The sequence below is a fragment of the Rhinolophus hipposideros genome (assembly GCF_964194185.1).
Source record: "Rhinolophus hipposideros genome assembly, chromosome: 11".
NCBI lineage: Eukaryota > Metazoa > Chordata > Mammalia > Chiroptera > Rhinolophidae > Rhinolophus > Rhinolophus hipposideros.
This window is the reverse complement of record NC_138057.1, coordinates 50317739-50341930: the sequence shown is the minus strand read 5'-3', so window position 1 is coordinate 50341930 and position 24192 is coordinate 50317739. Positions and strand designations below refer to the sequence as shown.

Here is a 24192-nt window from a genome sequence, read left to right as displayed (position 1 = left end):
ATCACTGCCTGGCCTTATGATGGTGCCTTCTAAAAATGACTTTAAAAATTCTTTAAAAGTTTCTTCCTGTTTTGCATAATGTCCTTTTGCCTTTGACATCCTGAAACAGCAGAGCTGTTGTTGGTGTTTCAGGATACCATCAGCTGAAAAAAAAACAAGAGGAAAGGACTCTGAGATAGGGTGGACCTAGGGAAACTGATACTTGCATTGTAGGAGGTATGAGGTAGTTCCTGGAATTAAGATGAGCCCCCAGACAACCTGGGCAGGGGCTCTGCCTGGCCTGTAGACTTGAATCTTGACCCCAAAGTTACTAGGAGAGGCCCCAAGGAAGAAAATGAATGGGGAATCATTTGCTCATTCAACAAACTTACTGGGGCTGGCCCCTGTTCTCAGAGAGCCCCTCACTGGGAGAGACTGTGGCATTGCTATGTGGTCAGAGAGGGGAAGGGTGGGTGCTCCCAGGGCCAGGCAAAATGGCGGGCCTCTCTTCCAAACACCGACTTGAGCATCTGTATCTCAGTCTGTTTGACCAATCTCCCTGGTTGGGAAGGGCAAGGGTCTATAGCTGAACATGGGTTATAATTACCTCTAGTTGCTGTCACATGGGCAGGACATCATAACTGAGGGCCAGCTGTTGCGAATAGTCACCAGCAGGGCAGGAGAGGACAGGAAGTAGAGGCAGAGTGAATAGAAGATGATAGAAGAGAGAAGCTGGTGTAGTTGGGACCATGTTGGATGGGAAGGCGGAGGATAGCTAGACTGAGGGACCCAAGCGAGGTGAAGGGAGAGAGAGATACAGAAAGAGAGGTTTCATGGTCTTCAGAGGGTAGGGGCAAGTCTTGAAGGCCACTGGAGTGAGGATTCCTAACTCATTACGGTATTTTGGGCAAGCACTGGCTCTGTTGGTCCCCCTTCCCCTCTCTGAAGTTTGAGTGGGCTGGACCTTTTGATCTGTGGTGCCCTCCTTCTCTTCCTCCTAGAATCTAGGTTGGTATGGGGAGAAATTCCGGTTACCGCTGCAGCATGAAAGGCCTCTGAAATTCCCTGGGAAGCTCACTGCCCACTACCCGTTTCCAGTGCTCTTGTCGTGAGGCTCTGCTGAGGATTGTATCATCTCTGACGAAGCAGGCACAAAGATTTCAGTTGACAGATGATCTCTGAAATGGCATAGGGAATGTTTCTGTCACTGGCTAGCCGTGTGATATGGGAAAAGTGTTATTATCCTCTCTGTGCCTCAGTGTTCTCACCTGTAGAATTGGGGATAATAATAGTATCTACCTCACAGATGTGAAGTTTAGGTAGTAGGCATAAAAGGGCCTACAATAGGGCCTAACAGAATAAGCTCTGAATACGTTATCTATTATTGGTAGTACTTATAGTTCTTCTTTGTGAGGATTTTGGCTTTTGCTTTGTAGGATTTCTTCCTTTTTTTTTTTAGTTGAAAATATCATCAAATTAAGTGTTTAAAAACATAATTCTCCTATCTACCATTGTAACAAAACACGGAGCCTACCACTGTAGCAGAACTTGCATTTACTTTCCAAATGCATACATATTATACTTTGTTGCAATCACAGTGTGAAACTATTTTGTACCTGCTATTTTCACTCAACATACTGAACCATTATATTAATAATTATCCTAATTGTCTTTTGTGGTTACTCTCTTAAGTTCTTATGGATGTTCCCGTAGCATTCAACATTCCAGGTTTCACCATTATAGATAATCTTGAACATTTTTGCTGTGTGTAGTTCTTTGCTTACTTGAATTGTTTCCTTGGGATAAATTGCTGGAGAGAAATTTCTAGGCCAGAGGATAAACATAGTCATCTTTACAACACTGTTTCACATTGGCACTTTGTTTTCTAGGAGGATTGGAATAATCCACAGGCCCTAAATTGTGAATTCCTGGGCCAGGGATATGGGCTTTTAAAGAGTGGGTTCCCAAGGAGAGTCAGGTCTGTCTGGAGTCTCACACTCCCAGCCCTTGGGCCTTGTACGTGTGTTAAGGTCCCTCTGTAGAGCCTGGGGTCACTCTGGACTTGGAAACCTTTGTCTCTGGGCAGTTACTGCTGAGGATACAAAGGTGGCTCTTTCGACACCTTTGCCCAAGAGTTGATTTATACAAGATGAGAATCTTTCCTTTGGCCTTTATTTATGGAGCCAAACCTATAGACTGGAGGCAGACCTTGGCTTTAAAAGCTGCAGAAACTGTGGTAGGTTCTGACAGGCTAGCCTGGGCTTCTGCTGAGGATTTTTATCATCTCTGACTAAGCAGGCATAAAGATTTCAGTTGACGGATGGCCTCTGAAATGGCATGGGGAGTGTTTCTATCACTTTGGCTAACCCGTGTGATATGGGAAGAATGGTATCCTCTCTGTGCCTCAGTGTTTTCACCTGTAAAGTGGGGATAATAGTAGTATCTACCTGGCCGTTTAACCCATGTGAGTGAACTCTGATCTGACAGCCCTGGTTCATTAGATCCAGAAAGGGGGTCCAGACAAGGAAAGGCTTTTAAATTATATTGGGTAAAAATAAGTTAATCAGTAGTGGCCCAAGGTCTGAACAGAATTGCCAGTTCTGTCCCTATAGCTGCTCGTCCCCCTCACCATACACACACCTCTTTTGTACTTGAACAGGAGCCTGCTGACTTGTATAAATGGTAGAATGACTTCTGAGCTAGTGATTTCAGTGACCAAAGGTTTACAATTTTATAAGATGGGGACTATTCAACTTGGGACAGCTGCTCCCTTTATCCTATAGCCACTCCCTATGTCCTGTCTTCTGCATTCCATAGCAATCAGCTCTGACTTAAACAGGGTCCGTTTGGAATCAGACCAGAGCTACTGTTCCAGCATATTGTTCCTAGAGGAAGACTTTCTTCCTGTGCAAAATGGGGAGATAATTTTTACCTCAGAGGGTTGGTAAGAGGATTGAATGAGATGAGGTTTGTGGAACTATCAGTACTCTGTCTTTTGATCAATGCCTAACCTAGTCCCTTTGGCACAGAAGGCATACAGTCAAAGTAGTAGGCTGCAGCATATAATTAGAGTTAGGGGCAGAGTTAGGAGGAAGGAAAGGTGTGAGGCTGTAACCACAGCTCAGGGACAGGGTTTAGCCTGGAACCAAGTTTAGTGGAGACTGGCCTGACATATATGAACACACCTACCCCAGGCCACAAGGAGAAGACCTCCACCTTGTTGAATTCCCAACCCTGGGAACTTGGACTGTGTGTTGCCATGTGTCAGGGGTACCAGGATTCTGTGGTGATCCATAGCCTTCCCTTCTCCAGGTGGGCATTGTTTGCCAGTGTCCTGGGGAGATGCATCATAGACTACAAGTAGCTGAGTTGTTCTGGAGGAGGAGCTGGGGGGAGCATTGGATGTTTGGTGGAGTCTCAGGAGGTGAGAAGGGATATGATGAAAAACAGAGGCTGGACGTAGCTGGGTGCTAGAGACCTGCGCCTGGTGTGTTGTTAGAAAAACTTAGGCACAGGCCTGTCTTTACCCAGGGGCTGGTGTTGGAAGCCAGGATGCCCAGCCCTTTAGTCCAGCTCTGGTGCCAATCTACTGAATAATCTGAGAGAAGTCATATCCTCTCACGGGGCCTCAGTTTACCCATCGATGAAATGAGGTGAGGGGTTGGCTTGGATGTTCTCTGGAATCTCTTCCTGCCTGGGATTCTGATATAGCTGTGCCCTCCTGCTCAGTATGTCTAAATGGCTTCCCTGCAGGACAGCTGAGTGCTGTCCCTACTAGGGCCAGCCATGTAGAGCCAGGGTGACTCTCATTGGGCCCTGTGAGCCAGGATTGAGTCTTACTGGATGAATCCACAACCACCCCATCCTTTTAGCAATTCCAGTTTCTAGGGACAAAAATCGAACGTCGGAATGAGTTAAGATGTCCGTTTGAAAACCCAGTCGGTGGGAGCCAGTCGTGAGTGTAGGGTCCTGGGCTCCAGCAACCACGAATCAGCCCCTCTTACAACAGATAATGCTTATTCAGCACTTATCAAGCATTGGAAAAATACTTCATATGTGTTATTTTCATTAACTCTCCCAGCAGCTCTTTTTCTTGCCTAATTGCCCAGGTTAGAACTTTTAGTACAATATTGAATAGATAGGATAAGAGAGGACATCTTTGTCTTGTTCCGGATCTTAGAGGGAAAACCGTCAGTCTTTCACTATTTAACTGTAATGTTAACAGCAGGATTTTTGTAGATGGTCTTTATCAGGTGAGGAAAGTTCCTGGTTTGTGGAGTGTTTTTATCATAAATAGGTGATGTATTTTGTCAAACGCTTTTATGTGTCTGTTGAAGTACATCTTGTGGTTTTTGTTGTTTATTCTACTGATATGGTGTATTATGCATTTTTTTGTTTGTTTTTTTGTGTGTGATTTTTTTTTTTAGATATAAATCAATCTTGAATTCCTGGGATAAATCCTACTTGGTCATGATGTATTCCTTTTTATATGTTGTATTCAGTTTACTAGTATTTTGTTGAGGATTATTATTCATAAGAGATATTGATCTGTAGGTTGTTTCCCCCCCAGCATTATTGAAGTATAATTGACAAATAAATGATCTGTAGTGTTTTTTCTTGTGATGTCTTTGTCTGATTTTGGTATCATGGTAATACTGATTCATAGAATGAGTAGGGAATTGTTCCCTCTTCAATTTTAGGGAGAGTTTGTGAAGGATTTGTAGTAACTGTTTAAATATTGAGTAGAATTCACTAGTGAGGCCATTTGAGCCTGGGCTTTTCTTTGTTGGAAGCTTTATAATCACTAATTATTATTATTATTATTATTATTATTATTATTTTACTTGTTACAGGTTTTTCAGATTTTCTATTCATTCTTGAGTCAGTTTTGGTAGTTAGTGTCTTCCTAGGAATTTGTCTACTTAACCTGTCATTTAATTTGTCAGCATACACTTGTTCATAGTATTTCCTTCAAATTCTTTTTAATATCTATTAGGTTGGTATTAGGTTCCTTCAAATTCTTTTTAATATCTATTAGGTTAGTAGGGATGTTCCCTCTCATTCCTGATTTTGGTAATTTGAATCTTTTTTTCTTTTCTTTCTTTTTTCAAACTAAAACTCTTATGGGTGACAATGGTTAGTAAAATTACATAGGTTTCAAGTGTACAGTTTCTGTAATGCAGCTATATATATCATGTGTTCACCACCCAGAATCAGTTCTCCTTCCATCACCACATATTCACCTCTGGTCATTACCTGTGGTCAGTCTAGTCAAAAGTATGCCATTTTTGTTGATTTTTTTCCCCCCCAAAGAACCTACTTTTGGTTCATTGATTTTATTTTTCTCTCTTTTGTTTCTCTGTTCTCATTTTCATCAATTTCTGCTCTAATCTTTATTATTTTCTTCCTTCTGCTTGCTTTCGGCTTGGTTTCCTCTTCTTTATCCAGTGTCTTAAGGTGGAAGTTTAGGTTATTGATTTGAGATCTGTAGATCATACACTTTTAACGTTTTGATAGATGCTGTCAAATTGTCCTCCAATTTATACTCATCAGCTGTGTATGAGAAGTGCCTGTTTCCCGTATCTATGCCAGCACTGGATGTTATCAGTCTTTTTACATTTGCCAATATGGTGGTCAGATGTGCTTTCTTGTTTTGTTTCTCTGATTACTGATGATGTTGAGCAAAATGTTGTGTGTTTGTTGACTATTTGTATTTCTGTAAGGTACTTGTTCATATTTTTACTCTTCTATTAGTTTTTAAAATATGTCTGTAGGATCTTTTAATAGTATGGATATTACTCCTTTATTATATTTTCTTTGCAGATATGGTCTCTGTTACCTGTCTTTTAACTTTATCTCTGGTAGCTTTGACTATACAGAAATTTTGAATTTTTATGTATTTAAATCTGTCTTTTCCTATATCACTTCAGATTGTTTTTTTTCCACTTAGGAAGGTCTTCATCATTCCAAGATTATAATATTTTTCTTCTGTATTTTCTTCTAAGCTGGTTCTTTAACATTTTGGTACTCGTCCCTGACAGTAAAAGATGAACTGAATCGCTCTTCAAACCTCATGTGTTGCAGGAAGACTTATACCCAAAGGGCCCTTTGAGATCCCAGGCTCTTTTTCCAAATCGACCACTGTTGCTGCTGGATCAGAGTAGAAAAGTGAATTTTAATCACTTGTGATTGTAGAGCTGCAATGATTATTACAGGCTATAAAGTTCTAGGGAGTCAGTGAGAAGGCAAAGTAATATTTATTGAATATCTATTAGTGTTAAGCACTGTAATAAGGATGTATATGTGTTATCTCATTTACCTCCTGAAAAGAACACTTTATACCCACTCCTTGGAGAAGGAAATTGGAGCCGGCTGCATTTAAAGTAGTCCTGATAACAGAGAGGTAATGCCAGGAGTGCATGGCCAGCAGACTGCCCAGATGGTCCATAGGGAAGCAGGCTCTCCGCACCCCCGAGTCTAGTTCTAGATGGAGAGAGAAGGATGTATTTGTAACCAGCATTACTGGACCAGAAATTTAGTCAAGGCTCCAGAACATATCAAAGGGGCAGCTAACTGACTCGGTTATAAATCTCCCAGGAGAATTATTTACATGCTGGAATTTCTGATTTACCAGGAAGATTAAAACTTTTGGGGGGAAGCTGGGGGGAAGAGGAACAGGACTTTATTGGGGAACAGTGTGTACTTCCAGGATTTTTTTCCAAGTCAAATTGTTGTCCTTTCCATTTTAGTTGTGAAGGGTGCAGCTCAGCTTCAGGTCCAGTTACCATTGTTACTTGCAGGGGGCGCAGCCCACCATCCCTTGCAACCTTGTGGTTGAGAGCCCACTGGCCCATGTGGGAATCAAACCGGTAGCTTTTGGTATTAGGAGCACGGAGCTCCAATTGCCTGAGCCACCGGGCCGGCCCCAGGAAGATTAAAACCCTTGTCAAGTGTCTAGAATTCTCTGGCTGCAGGCAGCACAAGGGAAAGCATATTTTAGTTAAACAGCTAGTGAGTTAGATGTCAGAGCAGGGAAGTGAGTACTCTAATATGGGTGGTGTAAGGCTGTCATAGCTCATGGAATCTGTCCCCACAATATTGAAGACCTTCTCAGGGACTTTGGTCTGGTCTAGAGGTCAGGGTTCCTTTCTCTCCTATACAGTCCTGGAAGGACACATTCAGTGCCGTCCTCCATCACTCCTCTGTTTATTTCCTTTTGTGCTTTCTTCCTTCTTTCCATCCATTAAACTTTCATGGCCCATTATCATCATGGACTCTCTTGCCTGATTTATTTGTTATCTTTCATCCTCATTCCCACTTCCATTTCCCAACCCCACCACGGGCAACCATTCTAATGTGTTTAATATGTATCTATTATTGCTCTTGCCAAATGGGAGCTGCTGCTTTACATGTATGCATTTTTTTAACTTAAAAAAATTATATTTTTAGATGAACATACAGCAAAATTGGCTTTTTTTGGTGTATAGTCTGAATTTTAACACAAGTATATATTTGTGTAACCACCACCTCAGTCAGAATATAGCACATTTCTATCATCCCAAAAATCCTCCTTCATGTTTTCCTCCTTCCCTTAAACCCTGGCAACCACTGATCTGTTCTCCATTACTATTGTTTTATCTTTTCGACAATGTCATATAAATGAATCACATAGTATGTGTACATATATACATATATATATATATATATATTTTTTTTTTTTATTTATTTTTTTTTAAGGATTTTATTGGGGAAGGGGAACAGGACTTTTATTGGGGAATAGTGTGTACTTCCAGGACTTTTTCCCAAATTGTTGTCCTTTCAGTCTTAGTTGTGGAGGGCGCAGCTCAGCTCCAGGTCCAGTTGCCGTTTAGTTGCAGGGGGTGCAGCCCACCATCCCTTGCGGGACTTGAGGAGTTGAACTGGCAGCCTTGTGGTTGAGAGCCCACTGGCCCATGTGGGAATCGAACCGGCAGCCTTCGGAGTTGGAGCATGGAGCATGGAACCGGAGCATGGAGCTCTAACCGCCTGAACCACTGGACCGGCCTGTACATATATTTTTAACTTATGTAAATAGTATTATTTTATAGGTCATTTTGATTCTAATTTTTTTTTACCTAACTTTTTTTATTTTTTTTAAAGTTTGACATAACTTCAAACTTACAGAAAAGTTGCTAGAATTATACAAAGAATTTCTGAATATTCTCTGGATTCCCCTAAGTTCCTCAAATGTTAACATTTTGCTATATTTGCTTTTTCTTTTCTCTTTGTCTTCTTTTTTTCTCAGAGAGAGAGAGAGAGAGAGAGAGAGAGAGAGAGAGAGAGAGAGATTCTGAACCATGCTCCTTTATTTCTAAATATTCAGTATGTCCTAAAAATAAGAATTTTTAAAATATAATATAGTGTATTTTTTACATTATATAGTGTAATGATCAAAATCAGGAAATCACCATTGAAAAATTCCTATCTCATTACAGATCTTAAGATTTTTGTCCGTTGTCCCAAAAATGTCCTTGTGAACGACAATGCATTGTATTCAGTTGTCATGTCTCTCTAATCTCTTAATCTGGAACAGTGCCTGAGTGTTTTTTTATATTATGTGACACTACATTGTTGAAGAGTACAGGCCAGATATTTTGTAGAAGGCCCCTCAATTTGGGTCTGTCTGGTGTTTCCTTGTGATGAGGTTCAGGTTATGCATTTTGACAAGAATACCACATGAGTGATGCTGAGTTCTCAGTGCATCTTATCTGGAGGCACATACATCAATTCTGGCCTTACTGGCCATGTGAACTTTGATAATTTCATTATGGTAGTGTCTGCCATTTCTCCATTATCAATTTGTGATGATACCCTTTTTAACTGAAAAGTATCTTATGGGCATTTATTTTGAGATTATATAAATACCCCGTTATTCCGCAAACTTTTATCCACTGTTTTTTAGCGTCTATTGATGATTCTTGCCAGAATCAGTTATTATGGTAGTTGGTGATCTCATTCCATCATTCCTTCTACATTTATTAGTTGGAATTTTCCTGTAAGGAAGCACTTTTGCTTCTCCCCTATTAATTCAGTGCAGACTTATGGATTCTTACTTTATTTGGTAGCTCATACTCTCTTACTAGAATTATTTATTTTGATGCTCAGAATTATTTATTTTGATTGGCCAATGCAATCCCCTTCAGGCTGGTTCCTACGCCTTTTGAAATATTCCATCATTCTTTGAGCACTTCCTTTTAGGCACAGCAAGATGTTCTAGGCTCCTTTTGCTCATTCCCTGACTCAGCCCTGGAATCAGCCACTTTTCCATCAAGCCCTAGTTCTTTTTAGTAGAGAATGGTGTTTAGAAACCAAAAACTGTTTTTAAGGTCCATTCACATTGCTATGTATACATCTAGTGTCCATTCAATGTTTTTTCTCCCTTCCTTAATGGTAGACTCCAACACTGTCTTCGAAAATACTGCTGTAAGGAACAGCCTTCTACTCATCCTTTGTGGACCTGTGTATGTGTATTTATGTAGATTTCGGGAGTGACAGATACCACTCCAGAATGGCTGCTCCCATTCACCTTTGTACCAGTGGAGCATGAGCAGCTCTCTGCCACCACAAATATTTGGCATTGACCAGCTTCCTAATTTTTGCCAAATGAATAAATGTGCTGAGAGAGCTCTTGTTTTGACTTGCTTTTCTCTGATTACAAATAAACTTGAGTATCTCTTCATATGCTTGATGGCCTTTGAGATTCTTCTCTGGCAAATTGCTTATTCATAATAAATAATCCTTTAGATTTTTTTCCACTGAGGTTCTTGTATTTTTTTTGTTGATATACAGGATTTTAAAATACATCCTGGATACTAATCCCTTGCTGTTCTCAGACATTGCAGATCTCTTTGAGTCTCATCTATCTGTTCATATTGCCCATGCTATCTTTTGTTTGAACATGACCCTTTTTCCTTTGTTTTGTGCAGTCTCTCACCAGCACTCTTCTTTCTTCTGTCACTATGCTAATAACCTTAGTTCCTCTACATTTTAGGTGTGCTGGTATAGCTGAACTCAGCTAATTGTCCTCAGTAAACAGTCAATCTTTATGACCCCTCAGACTCTATGAATTCTATTGAGAATGACTTTGCCTCTTAGAGTATAAGGCCCGCAAGCAAATATTATTGATATATTTATTCAGCAAATACTTATATGTTGTAGGCCTATGGTGTGTTATATGCACCGTGCTGTCACTGACAAGGTTCAGAGGTAATGAAACTTGCCTGTGGCAGGCCCTGGGCTACCTGTCGGTGACTGTCTGCAGGCTGAGAGTGGAGGACCCAGAGGAGGCAGGGTACTGTCCATCCTGGAGGGGAAAGTCTTACAATAAAATACCAGGCATTTGTCATTCTAATCCTTTCTGAGAAGTTCAAACCAGAAGTGCTATAGTCCTAAGAGGAGAGAGATGCAGCAAGATCTTCCTTGGGCTGACATAGAGTTTCCAGGCAAGTTGGTCTTCTGAGCTTTTCCTGGTAGTGATAACTAATAACTGTGGGCAGGCTTTCCTGGTAGTGCTAACTGATAATAACTGTGGTCAGGCAGTGTCCACAAATTCCAGCAGAGGGAGGGAGGAAGAGTGGGAGAGAGGGAGGGGGAGGGAGCGAGGGAGGGAGGGAGAGAGACAGAGAAGGGCTGGGTGAGGAGGAAATCTGTTTTTTGGGCCAGGACCAAACAAAGCAGAAATCCCTCCTGGGACAATTTTCCCCAGTGGACAAACACTGGGAAGCCTGTTCAGTGGGCTTTAAAAGCCTGTGATCCCTGGCACTGTTTCTTGACCTCAGGGCCTTCCTTGCATCTCTGTGGTTTTACTGTTGGTGAAAACCTTTTTTGGGTCACCCCAGGACATAAGTGTACTGTCATGCCCCCAGTTCTGGGATCTCCCTGAGGTTTCCCAGTATTCTCTCCTTGCCTCTCCTGCCCCTGAATTTGGGAGCCATGACCATGTATAGTATGGAAATGGACTTGAGAAGGGTTTAGGTCAGTGATGTCAAATAAGATTCTTTTTTATACCACCTGGGATCAGTCGGTAGCTCCCTGGAGTCCTAGGCTGAGAAGGATTCTGAGACAGAATTCCCACAGGCACAGTGAAGGGAGAGTAGAGAGGCATGTGTGCTGCGATTTGCTGTCCACTGTGTGGATGTACCCATGAACATCAGAACCCTAAGGGAATAATAAGGGCGGCTGTTTTGGCAATCCAAGAATGTTCTTGAGGAAGTCTGTCAATCTCTCTGGCCTTCAGTTCCAAACCCTTGTGAGTAACTGTGGGCCTGAAACATAACTCTCAAGGTCCCTCCGCTCTGGTCAGCCAGGGTTCTTCTGGATTTGGTTCAAGGGGGATCCGGACCCATCAAGGTGATGAAATCCGACCATGTTTTGCTCCCTTAGGTTTAGGCCTTGGTACCCTTGGTGACAGGACCCTGGACTGAATGACCATCCAAAGCATTTCTGGTGATCTCACAACCTGCATCAGACTTTGAGCGTTGGGGATATTCTGTCAAACAAGTGGTATTTGGTGAAGCACCTGTTTGATGCGGCGGTGTGAGGTTTAGCTGAGGAAATGAAACATTTTCACGAGGAGGTTAGGCTGTCCACGGCCAAAAGTTTCAAATCGTAGGCCTCAACGCTGGAGGAAACGTATTTTCAAATTGAGGATGGGATGTGCCCACCCATCACAAATCAGGTGCCTGGAAACCAAAGGCATCTTTAGAGTACAGAAAGGAGAGTGTTTTTTGCCTTTGTTTGCTTTGGTCGTAGATGTGTATTAGGATAACAATCTCGATTCTCAAATATTGAAGGCAAGATGGTTTCCTGATCGGTTAGCTCAGCTTCTGAACTCATGGTTGAGCAAGTGTTGTGTGGATCGACACACATTTGTGGATGCTTCTCTGCCAGAAACTGTCACAAGTACAAAAAAGAATGGGACACAACCCTTGCCCTCAAGGAGATGAGAGTATACTGGAAGAAGCCGGTACCCTCGTCCTGAAGGGCTCAAATGTTGTATAAAGGGTATTTTGGGCATGTGGAGCCGGGCCTGATTGGCCCAGGGGGCTTGGGGAAAGTTTCGAAGAGATGATATTTGGTTTGAACTTGGAAGGATTGTTACCTCACCACTTTCACAAAAGTTTTCGAGGTAAATTTTGAGATTATACACCATAAAAAGGACCAATATAAATAAAGTCAGATACAGAGAAAATGTAACTTAAAAACTTAAGACCGAGGGAGAATTAAAATGTAGACATTCAGACCATGTGGCCCAACATAGTAGTTAAGACATCCATCCCTTTACAAAAGCCAAAAGTGAAACATATTCTGTTACATAACATATGTTGTCAGAAAGGAGAAATACACAGTAGTTCCTGAATGTAAGTTGTTTTCCTTGGTACCTCACTCTTAGAGAGCTTCGTGGGGTGGAAGGGAGGTGGTGGTTAATGAGTGAACCTGTAAACCAGCACTTCTCTAAAGGTACTCCAGGAACCCACATTAAAGTTACCTAGAGTTCTTGTTAAAATGCAGAGTCCTAGGCCCCAGCCTCAGACTTAATATATCAGAAGCTCTGGTTAGTAGGACCCAGGAATCTGCAGTTTTATATGCTTGCCCCGATGATGATTCTTCTACACCCCAGCTTAAGAACCTCTGCAGTGATTTAGTGGTTACCAGAGGGTAAGGGGGTGGGGGGTGGGTGATGAGGGTAAGGGGGATCAAATATATGGTGATGGAAGGAGAACTGACTCTGGGTGATGAACACACAATGGGATTTATAGATGATATAATACAGAATTGTACACCTGAAATCTATGTAAATTTACTAACAATTGTCACCCCAATAAATCTAATTTAAAAAAAAAAAGAAGAAGCATAAAAAAAAAAAAGAACCTCTGCAGTGGATGGAAAACTCACCAGCATTATGAAAGCAAATACAGTAGCAAATGAGAATGCTTGGCCTTTGTTTGAAGGTTGGGTGGGAATTGATAACGGAGGAGAGAGCAGGGCACAAGAAAGGCCAATTTCACTGAGGTGGGTGGTCCACTGCTGGCCCATTTACTTTCAGGTCATATTTTGGAAGACCTACAAAGTGTGGCAGTTTAGGCACATGGCAGGGCTGCTCCTCAGCAGCGATGGATGAAGGAGCAACTAGCCCCACTATACCCGATTTGTCCAGCTTCCTCTTGGCCACCTGGGCTCTGCCAGAGGAGATCTGCTGAGCAAATACTTTGTTTTTCTCTATGCCCCCGATGCAGGGTTCTCAGACCACAAATGTGCTCTGCTTCCTGTTGAAAAAGTGTTTCTTTCCCCGGGGTATCACAGGGGCTTGGATGGTGAAATGGCAGAAAGAACAGTGATTGTTGAAATTGTGTTTTGTGTGCAGTGTGCCTGAGACATATCAAGTCGGCATTAGGGATAGATTATTCCTGTTTTCTGGTCACTGAGTAGTACTTTTTCAAATCTATTTCAGAATACACTTCCTTATTGGGAAAGAGTTGAAGGATGGGGTCACATTTCTTGTTCTTGGGTTATATTTGAAAATATTTATTGTTCAATTTTAAATATATACCCAAAGGTATAAAGAAAAATACCATGAACATCTGGTTTAAGAACTAAATCATTTCCAGTACTTTTGAAGTTTTTGTCAATTAGATTTTAAAACTCAATGAGAGTGAGGGGTAAATGTCTCTTCATTATGTTGTTTTGTACACCTGAAACTAATATCTATAAAAAGGTAAAGAACCAGGGCAGACGGTTAGCTCAGTTGGTTAGAGCGCGATGCTCGTAACACCAAGGTTGCTGGTTTGATCCCCACACGGGCCAGTGTGAGCTGTGCCCTCCACAACTAGATTGAAACAACTACTTGACTTGGAGCTGATGGGTCCTGGAAAAACACACTTAAAATAAATAAAAGTTAAAAAAAACAGAATTAAAAAAAAAAGTAAAGAACCAAGTTTTATAGTTGGAGGTTTCATAGTGCACATAGTAGGCACTCAGTAAATAAGGGTTGAATGCATTAAAAAAAAGAAACCAATGAGAAATTGTTAAATGAGACTTGAGAAGTCCCTTCTGGTGGCCCTCTGTCCTATGCTTGTCCATTAAGTTTCCTCGAGATTTATCGAAATCCTCTTTGTTGCTTACGTCAGTGGCAGGGAAACGGAGAATAGCTGTGCGCCATCCACTCAGCTAAGATTCGTTGGTGGACTCCGGGTCCCTGGCGGCCAAATGGACACTCATGATTCTGTGTGATAAATTCCTGGGGGCGGAGCTCAGGGACACAGTTCGGGCAGCTGCTTCTTGGCAAAGCTTTCCTTGATTCTCTTCCCTGGCCTGGAGTTAACTCCCCTTCCTTTGGCCGTGTCAGCTGTTTTCACCACTGTCACCCTCACCATTGTTGTCTGCTTTGCTGGTCTCCCCCCACCCGCTGCCAAGGGCAAAGACCTCTTAACCCAGCTCCATCACTGCATGCTTGGCACCAGCTGTCACGTGTTTCATGCTAATTAGATACATGTTTGGATGTGCTGCTGTGAGTACTTGAGGTGAAGGAAGAATAAGAACCAATCTGGAGTGGTCTGAGAAGGCTTCCTAGAGGTGGTGATGTTTGAGCTAAGGCCAGGCGCCTGTTGGATTGGTGATAACAAAGTCCTTAGAGAACTTCAGAGAGCTTCTCTTCTCTGAAGGAGAGGTTTGAGATGAGCCTCGTGTAGATGGTGCTTCTCATTTCTAGTGTAAGGGGCCACAAGTGACCATGAGTTTGAGGGACCACTGCAAACAGCTGTCATTCCCACGCCTGGGGATTTGGTAACGCCTGACTGTGCTTCCAGTGCATATCTGGCTTTGGAAAGATTGGCTCAGAGAAAAATGGCCCACCCACGATGCCTGTGGAACAACACTAGTTGGGGAGGAGGTAGCTCAGAGAGGGGCTGTACCATGTACTGTCAGGACTGGCCAAGGAAACAGTCCAGTATCCCAACTTTCAGAACCACAAAGCTCTGCACACCTCCTCATTCCACAGTTCCCAAATGTTTGAATTTCACTGCCCAGGAAAATTTCAGAAGAAACTGAGGGGCAACCCATGGATGCTAAGTAAGGATTTTTAGAAAATTAAAAAAAAACACCAAGCTTTAAAATCCACCGTGATCACTCCGCAAAAGAAAGGACATTTTAACGTTTGCTGTGCTGGGCAAGGGAGCAGTGGAATTTGTCTGAGTTGAGCTCACACATTGAAATTATTGAGCGACTTACACGCAAGGCCGTGACCTGGACTCCCAGCCGAGAGGCCCACGTGGCGAGGCTTTAGCTGGGGGAGCCGAGGACAGGCTCACATCTGCTCATCTGCTTACGTAACCCTGCTTCCCAGCTCCCAGAGCCAAGAAAACACACAAGCCAGCCCAGCGGGACCGAGAGCCTGTGGTAGCACACGCCGTGCGCCTCACAGCAAGGGAGTGTTGGCTCAGGCTGAGGATTGTCATAAAGCCCTCAGCCCTCTGCTTCCTCCCCTCACCCCTCCCTGAGACCTTGAGGGCAGTGGCACTGAGACCTGGTAGCAGGTTTGTGAGGTTCTGGGCAGAGCTGGTCACTGCCCTCCTGGAGTCTGAGCTCAGTGGATTTTCTCACTGGGACAGAGCCAGGTGTGCCGTGGAGGATGGCTGCAGCAGTGTGGTAGGTGTGCAGGGCATTCTGGGAGGCCTCTGGGCTGGCCTTGGACCCAGGAAGGCATTCAGCTCCAGGTGTGGAGTTGCCACTGACTGCCAAGTGCTGTCCACTCTCAGAGTGTGAGCCACAGGATTCTCAGAGCTGTGGAGGCCTCACAAAGAGAAGGTGGGGAAAGAGTTGCCAGATTGGGCAGGGAGGGCAGGTTCCGGGGGTCAGGGTGTGCTCAATGTGTTGGCGACATGATGGCAGTTGTGAGAGGGCTGCAGAGAGGAGCAGGAGAGTGGGAGGAGGCTGTTCAGTCATAAAGCTCTCCGTGGAGCCCTTGGGGGAGCTAGTGGGGGTGGGGGTGGGTAAGAGTTTGTATGGGGCAGGTTGAGTTCCAATCCCTGTAATTTACAAATGGAAACCCAGTATCCTGTGAGCGGATGGTACGTGCCTAAAGGTCATCCAGCGAGTCACTGGTGGAGCCGAACCAGGGCCCAGGCATCCTCTTTCCTGTCCAAGAAACTACTTCAGGACCACCGTTCTAGAACTCCTGAAGGGGCAAAACTAATGCTTTCCAGTCTGCAGGTGTCTGCTCCAAGAGGCTAGGCAGACCAAACATGAATTCCTGTATTCTGGGCTGGTTTCAAAAGGTATGAGCAGGTTGGTAGAATGACAGTACAGATGCCTCTTAGGTTCCCGAAAATGGGGTTATGTTTAGCAGTATCTTGAAAACCAAAGGAGGGGTGGGGCTGGGGGTTTGCAGATGTTGTGGGGCCCTCTGAAGTGAGACAAGCCCAGTGAAAGATCTTATGTGTTTTTCACAAGTACACTGTGCAGCAGGGCTTCCCAGAAGGCTTTGCACGGGGCTGGGGAGTTGAGCAGCCCAGGCCTAGCGGGCCTTGTGGGGAAGGGCTGCCTCCATGAGGTGTGAGTTGTAGCAGACTCTGAGGATCCTCATCGCCTGAGAGCCCCAAGACTTGTGAAGATGGGAGGTTCAGTTCCCCATTGCCCAACTTGCCCAAACAGAATCTCCTACGCTCCTGTTAATTACTATCCACTTAGGTCCTTCCCAAGATCTGCCAAGTCAGGCTCTCTAGGGGAAGGGCCTGAGATTCTCCATTTTTACAGATTGCCTCAGGCAAGAATGTTGGTAAGTTCGGGAAAAACTGGTCCAGGGCGACCCCTTACTTAGTTCTAGAACTTAAAGCCTGCTCACCTGAGAGCACCCTGGCAGGTTGGAGCTGAGTAAGCAGCAGTCTTATGAGGGAGTGATCTGTGAGGGCCCTTTCCCCTTCAGAGAGGGCAGTGAATGGCCAGGGAGGGACCCGGGCTTCTGGAGCTCTGAGGATCCCTTTCCTGCCCCAGGGGATCTGCTGTCTGAACTCTGGTAATGGAGAAAGGAAAAGGAGGAGGCCAGTTTGTTGCTTTGCTTTTAAGATTCTGGCCCATCTTTCAATGCAAAAGTTTGCTGTTAGAGGAAAGAGGGAAGGGCATTTCTAGCAAAGGGAAAAGTATGGAGGTAGGCATGGTTTATAAGAATGGGGAGGGAGGGAGAGCTGAGACTGAAGGGCCTTGTTACTAAGCTAACAGGTTTGGCTTTACCTTGTCCAAGGCTACACAGCCCTAGAGCCGTTGGAGGTTTTTAGCAGGAAAGTAATGATCAGAGCTGTATCTCAGAATGAAATAAATGGGAACAGGTCCCATGATGATGGAACTGGGTCAGCGTGGGAGGGAGGGAAGGTGTGAGGAGTACTGGCGGGGACTGGGGAGGGAGCGGAGGAGACAGTGAGTCTACATCTGCGGACAGGCTCGCTTTTCTCGGGCTGTCTTGTTTCAGAGGGTGAGTGCACTCTGGGGACAGGGCTGCTTGGAGAGCCATGTATTGATAAACAAACAGGGTGACTGACTGGGCCTTGGGTGGTTCTCACCTGCATGTTTCAGGTGAACTTGTTCTGCATTTGTGGTCAGTGTTCTCACCTCTGTTCTGTAGGTTCCTTGCTTTGCTTTGGGGGCTAGTTTGCTTCACAGGTGAAGCTGGTTACTCTAGAGTAACAATTCCCAAAGTGTGTCCACTGATAAAATGGTTCTATGGCCAAGTTAAGTCTGGGGAATGGTGGGTTGAGTACAGAGAAAGGGATTTCTTGACTGCACTTCTCAGAGCCTTTGGTGTATGTCATAACTTTCCAGAAACAGGATTTAGCAAAGTTTCCCACCATTATTTGACCAGGGGACATATTCTTCCACTGAGCATCTTGCTGGGATTAGTGTTCTCTGGAACCCACTTGGAGAAAATCTGTCCTGCAGGGAATACTGGGGGCCTGGGTTCGAGTCATGACTTTCCCCCCAATTCCCTGTGTGTCTTCTGCCCTCACCATGTGTGCTGCATGAGGAGCAGTCCCAGCCTCAAGGAGTGCGGCCCTCTCTTAGCCCCACCTGTTTCTACTTAGGAGACAAGGATTTCCATGCCTGTATCTGGATCTTGACCTTCGCTTTTCCTTCTGCTCCTGACTTGCCACTAAATCAAAATCCATGTCTCATCAGTGTTTCTTCTAAGCCAAAGAGCTCTCTCACTTAGTTCTCTCATCTGGAGCCATGTTCTTCCAGGCCAGAAACTTTGCAGTCATCCTTGACTTTTCCTACCTTCTTTATCCCCTTTGTTATTTCTTCATCCCTTCTGCTAAGCATTCTTCTTTGATGTTCTTTCCAACTGTTTTTTCTCTCTCATTTTCCCCTGAGTCTCCTCTGGGGGTCTCATTCCCTCCAGTCCCTCCCCATCGAGTTTGTTTCATCTGTGCATCAACCCATGAGACGTGGATTATTACTCATGCCACTTTTTGCTCCTTTCTGATGTTCCCGACACTGAAAACACACACACACACACCCTTCACACACACACACACACACATACACACACACAAACACACAAACACCCTTCCCCTGACCTGGCTAGATTCAGAGAGAACCTATCCAAAGGGGTGTGGTGGTAACCTCAGGATTTCTGAGAAAGTGCTTTCTCTTTAAAAAATTTCCCCCCCATCATATATATTTTTTACAGTTACAGTTGACATCCAATATTATTTTACATTAGTTTCAGGTGTACAGCATAGTGGTTAGCCATTTATATAACTTATGAAGTAACCCCCCTGATAAGTCTAGTACTTGCTGGGGCACCATACATTGTTTTTACAATATTACTGACTGTATTCCCTAGCCTGTGTACTTTACATCCCCATGACTATTTTGTAACTACCAGTTGAGAAAGTGCTTTCTCATCCATGCTCTCTGATCCTCACACCAGCCTGTCAGGAAGTCATAGCAGGAATTACCCCATTTCCATTTTACAGTTGAGAAACACAGTCTGAGGAGGGTGTGTCTTGGATAGGTCAGTGCTTCCTAGGCTTGCATGGTACTGATGAGTGTCCTGGGATGGTTGGTCACACTAATGCTGGGCATAAGTGCCTTTTTCCATGGACACACTGCCTCTTAGGAGGAGCTGCCTCCTGCGGTTTGGCCATCTGACACCACCTGTAAAGCCGCAAATCCTGTGGCCTGCTAACTTCTCCTTCCCTCCACCTCTCTAGTCGGCCCCATGCTGATCGAGTTTAACGTGCCTGTGGACTTGACACTTCTGGCGAAACAGAACCCTGAGGTGAAGGTGGGAGGTCGCCACGCCCCCAAGGACTGCATCTCTCCTCACAAGGTGGCCATCATTATTCCATTCCGAAACCGGCAGGAACACCTAAAGTACTGGCTGTATTACTTGCACCCAATCCTGCAACGTCAGCAGTTGGACTACGGCATCTATGTTATCAACCAGGTGATGTCTGGGAAGATGGAGTGAGGGAGGGAATGTGTGTGTATGCCAATGTGTGAGCAATGATGGGGGCGAAGGAAAGGAAGGGATTTCCTAGACATCTGGCATTTTACAACCCCATGACTGCCATCCTCCTCATCTTAAACAGTGTAGGTGAGCTAAATGCCATATAATGTGCCTGCTTGTTGCTATTAATTCTCTTGGGCAAGGGAAATTGGTGAGGTGTTTTGTTTGTTTGTTTGTGTGTTTTGTTCTTTGGAAGCAGCCTTCCAACAAAAATTGAGAGAAAAATGACAACCCTGATTCTTCCCAAAATAAAGCACTGATTTTCCTGTCTTTGGGTAGCTGTGTATTTTCCTTTTAAAAAATAGAAACACCCATTTAGATGTCAGACTGTTAGGCCACTTAAGTTATCTGGTCTAATGGCATCTTCTGAGGTACCCACAGGACACAACACCCTTAGTTCAGGCCTGGATGCCAGGCTCCAGCTAAATGTCTGGGGAAGTCTGGTTTGTGGGCGGCTGAGCATTCCGTGACTGGGCTGAGTCTGAGGGAAGAGAGCTCACTGTCTGAGCCACGTGTGTGTTGGGCTTAGCACTGCTTAGAAACTAATGTTGAAGACATGTCATTCTCCAGCACTATGACCTGGAGAATCTGATTTACCTAAGAGGCAGCACTGCTCAAACAGCTTTGCTTATTTCCAGTCTGAGGAGCATTATTATTTTTCCAAGAGTATAACTTTGATATTTCAAGTTTATTCTGAATACTTCAATTCATATCTTTAGACTGTAACCTCCTCGGTACAATAACACATGGAACTTATCTATATACCAAATTTCATTGAAATTCGCCAGAAGAGACAGAGTATGCCCATTTCTAAAAGGCCCAATGTCCCTTTCATTTCAAGATAAACTTTGGATCTGCATGAGGCAGGAAGATTGTCAGTAGTTGACAGATTCCATCAAAGTAAGGGACTTTGTGTGCCTTCCCTTGGACCATAAGGGAAGCTGGTATCCGCAGCGGTGTGTCCATCACGCATTTCTGAGGACTGCCGTGCATAGCGCTGTACCATCTGCTGCGGGGAGATGTTAAAAAGGTGTAAGGTCCCAGTTCTACTTGCCCCGAAGCCTCCCTCCCCACTCATAGCAAGTGGAGCCCTTCCAGGGAATAGTTTGTTAGCCATCCCAAATAACGTATGACTGGATGGTGGCTGCCAGATGCTCTGGAAGCTCAGAAAGGAGAGAATGAGGACCTGGTCTTCCAACCTAGGATACAAACTAGGTTCTAAAGGCTGGAGGGAGACATGGGCATCTCAGCTGGGGCCAGTGAACAGGAACTGAAAGGCAGACATGAGCCTTTCACGCTCCTGGAGATCTAGATAAACTTTGGGTATAAAAATAGCAGAAGTTAAAGGGCAGGGCCAGGTGTGGGAGCTGAGTCTGTCAGGCAGGAAAGAGCAGAACAGCGCCGTTACGGGGGAACTGAGCCCAAGGTTGGGAGGGCAGCTGGTGGGCAAACCCCTTGGGGCTGTTTGAGTCCAAGCTTGGCCAAGTGAAGCAGAGACAGGAAATCTGTGAGCAAGACTGTTGTGGGTCTCCTTCTAAGAATATTGGAGAATGTAAGAGAGAACAGGTAAATGCCCAGGCCACTTCAATCCAACAAGTATTTGTTTAAGAAAAGCCCTGTTATCAAAGAACACTTGTCTGATGCCATTGAGCATACACTGATCATGGCCAGAGTCAGGAGCCTGTTATTAAAGCAATGGCAGTGAGTGCCTGGAAGAGGGAGACAGCATCACCGGGAGCCAGTAGGGATTACTAAGAACAATCCTTGCCACAGCTGCATCTCCTTTCGCTCTTTAACAGTTACGGCACCAGTGGATGAGTGATACATTTAGTCACAATGATGTCAGATCGCATTCATCAAGACATCTGATGGTCTCCCACAAATCTTCCTGAGCAGAAGATAGATATTTGTGGTCTGGACGGCATCTAAGTACACACTTAAACGTATACTTGGGTAAAGAAGGCAAAAGAGAGTTAGTGATGATGCAGAACTTTTAAATTTAGGTGACTACCTATGGTCAAAGAAGACTAGAGGGGAAGATGCTAGTGTGTGTGTGTGTGTGTGTACACATACAGAGGGTGCCAAAGAAATGCATACACATTTTAAGACAGGAAACTATTAAAATTGTAATAATATACACCAATGACAAAAGATGAATACAAGTCAAGTGTCTACATTTTTTTGGCATCCCACATGTATAGTATATTTTAGGTGAATATAAGACTTCTCTGTTTGATTATAAAGTCAAAACAAATATTGGACCAGTAAAATCCAGCCACCATCTTAAATTCCTATGACATAATTTATAGATAATCCTCAGGTTTCAAACAACGGATTTCCAAATGTCCTTTACCAGCTATAAACTCCTGCCTGCCCCAGTCCAAGCTGGCAGAAAAGCTAAGCAAGCCAGCATGGACCAGTGGCACCACCGAGCTGGCTAATACTAGACTCTGCCTAAACCGGGGCTTCTCTCCAAAGTGTGCTTTCCAAAATGGAGATTACGCCAAATGCATTTGAGGAATGCTGGCTTGAACAATGTGAAGGCTCTCCCATTCCTGCAGAGCCTTCAGGTACTAATGTACGTACAGTCTCCAGAAGTGCTCAGCACATGGTGTCTCCTGAGCCTGTTTGACTGGAGAACTGTTTTCCAAGAACCATCTCAAGTAATGAATGTTTTCTGGATCACGTTTTGGGGAAAGCAGGCAGCTCCCCCCCACCTCCTTACTTTCTCTAGGATACTGAGACTCCCCCATTCTCCCTCCCTCCTGTCTTTCCTACTTGCTGCTTCGCATTGGAAATATTTTATTTCTAGTTTTTCAAACATATTTATGTCTTTTTTCCTCCTCTTGCTTTGTCGGTATCATCTCCTCCCTCCCTCATCCTTGTCTTTTTGCCTCTTCACCTTTTCCTTCTCTTGCAAGGGTTAGCTTTTCACCTTAGGAGAGTCTTTCCTCTTTATCTCCCTGTCGTCCAGCTAATTTTATTTCTTCTGCTCCAACTCCACTCTGGTTATTTGTCTGGGAAAATACAGGCCGACGTCCAGGTGACCATTTCTAAGAAGGAACTTGAATTCTGCCCTAGTTTACCTGTAAAGAACATTACCTGTGTCGTAGCTGTAAAGAACACGTAATAAAGTGATAATAGGAAACCGAAGCCTTTTAAAAAAGCAGCCAAAGGAGAAACATTTGCTTTATTTCCCCATTTACAACTGAGAAACCTCCAGTGTCCCCTGTTGTATAGTAATTTTAGAGGCAGAAAGGGAGTTTATAGCATCTGGCTTTGACCTTTGTGTACTGCTGAGAGAAGAGGTTCATTAGAGTCAGTGCCTCCCTGTCACAGACACCCTGTTGTCATTTTGCCTCTTTAGTCACCCACCCCACACCCCATTTAAAATTAGAGAGAAAGAATCCTTAAAATGGGGGTGGGGGGACTCTGAGAAATCTAGTCCAGGGGTTTTCAAACAGGTTTTTAAGAACGGAACCTCTTTTGCCGCATTAAAATGCTACACAACCCTCCATCTACAGTGGGTCACAATGGTGCTGTTTTACTTGAAGAGGGGCCATGTCGCCACCTCTATCCTTTAACTTCCCCTTCAGTCTTTGCTGGGATTTGCCTGGACCCCTGAGGCCAGATAGTGTGACAACATCTGCACTATTTCACAAGTGAAGAAACTGAGGCTCAGAGAGGGGAAGTAGAAAGTCACATAAGTAACAGTAGAGCTGCAGCTCAAACCCCTGTTCCTGAGTCCAGAGCCCTCTCACTGCATGGGCAGTAGCTCTCCTTCCCCTAAAGTGTTTCTCAGAGCCGGTATCCAGCGATTGGAGTGAGCTCCAGCTCAGACTGCTTGGCTTCTGACTCTGCCACTTCCCAGCTAGTGACCTTAGGCTTGAGTTCTTCACTTTAAATTCAGTTGAGTTCCTCAGTTTCCTCACTGGTGGGAGGACAAGGTTTTAGCACCTATGGCATGGCGCTGTGAAGCACCTGGCACATGATGAACCCTCAGTAAACATGAGCTATTTATTGCTATGATTTGAGTTTCTTCTCACTGCCATACCCCACCGCCATTCTTCCTGCATGTTCCCTCTGCCCAGTACTGTGGTGATAAATCCTGACTGCTCTCCCTGCCTCTTGCTTCATCCTCATTCAGTGACTCAGTACCAGCATCGATACTCTCCCTCTTGTGTGTGTGGCCTCCCTGGGGTCACAGGATAGGGGATAATGACATAAAAGAGAGAACTGTCAGGTGACAGAATCTCAGGGGATGTAGGGACCATGTCAAGCCAAGGAGCTCCTTCAGAGTACGGTGGTATCTAAAGCTCCACACACACACGGGTGAGCTTTCACGGGCCTTTGTGGATCCTACCTCTGTCCACATGAAGCTATTAACTCCCCCATTTTGATTTAGGCTCCTCCAATCACCATAACAACTTACATCTTACGTTAGTGGGGTTGGGCGGTGGTTTCCCGGTTGAGATGGAGAACAAGCATGGCTGTTTGTCCTCAGGTCCTAGCCCACCAGTCTTGGAGAATCCTGCTAGGGTTTTGACACATCCAGCATCTTGGAGCCAAGGGTGCTGCTCTGAGGGACCATGTCCTACCTGAGGTCTAGCACTGGGACCTTTGTACAGAGGTCAACATCAAGATAACACCGCAGATGGCAGGTTGCACATGGC

General features: G+C 44.4%; 1 protein-coding gene across 3 annotated transcripts in view; it reads left to right on the top strand.

The window, feature by feature from the left end:
- B4GALT1 (beta-1,4-galactosyltransferase 1) overlaps nucleotides 1-24192 on the top strand; it is a 50300-nt gene that overhangs the window by 7481 nt on the left and 18627 nt on the right. For all 3 annotated transcript variants that reach the window (XM_081067044.1, XM_081067045.1, XM_081067046.1), the window contains exon 2: nucleotides 19221-19456. In XM_081067044.1, coding sequence (XP_080923170.1) covers nucleotides 19221-19456 — 236 coding nt within the window. The remainder of the gene's footprint in view (nucleotides 1-19220; nucleotides 19457-24192) is intronic.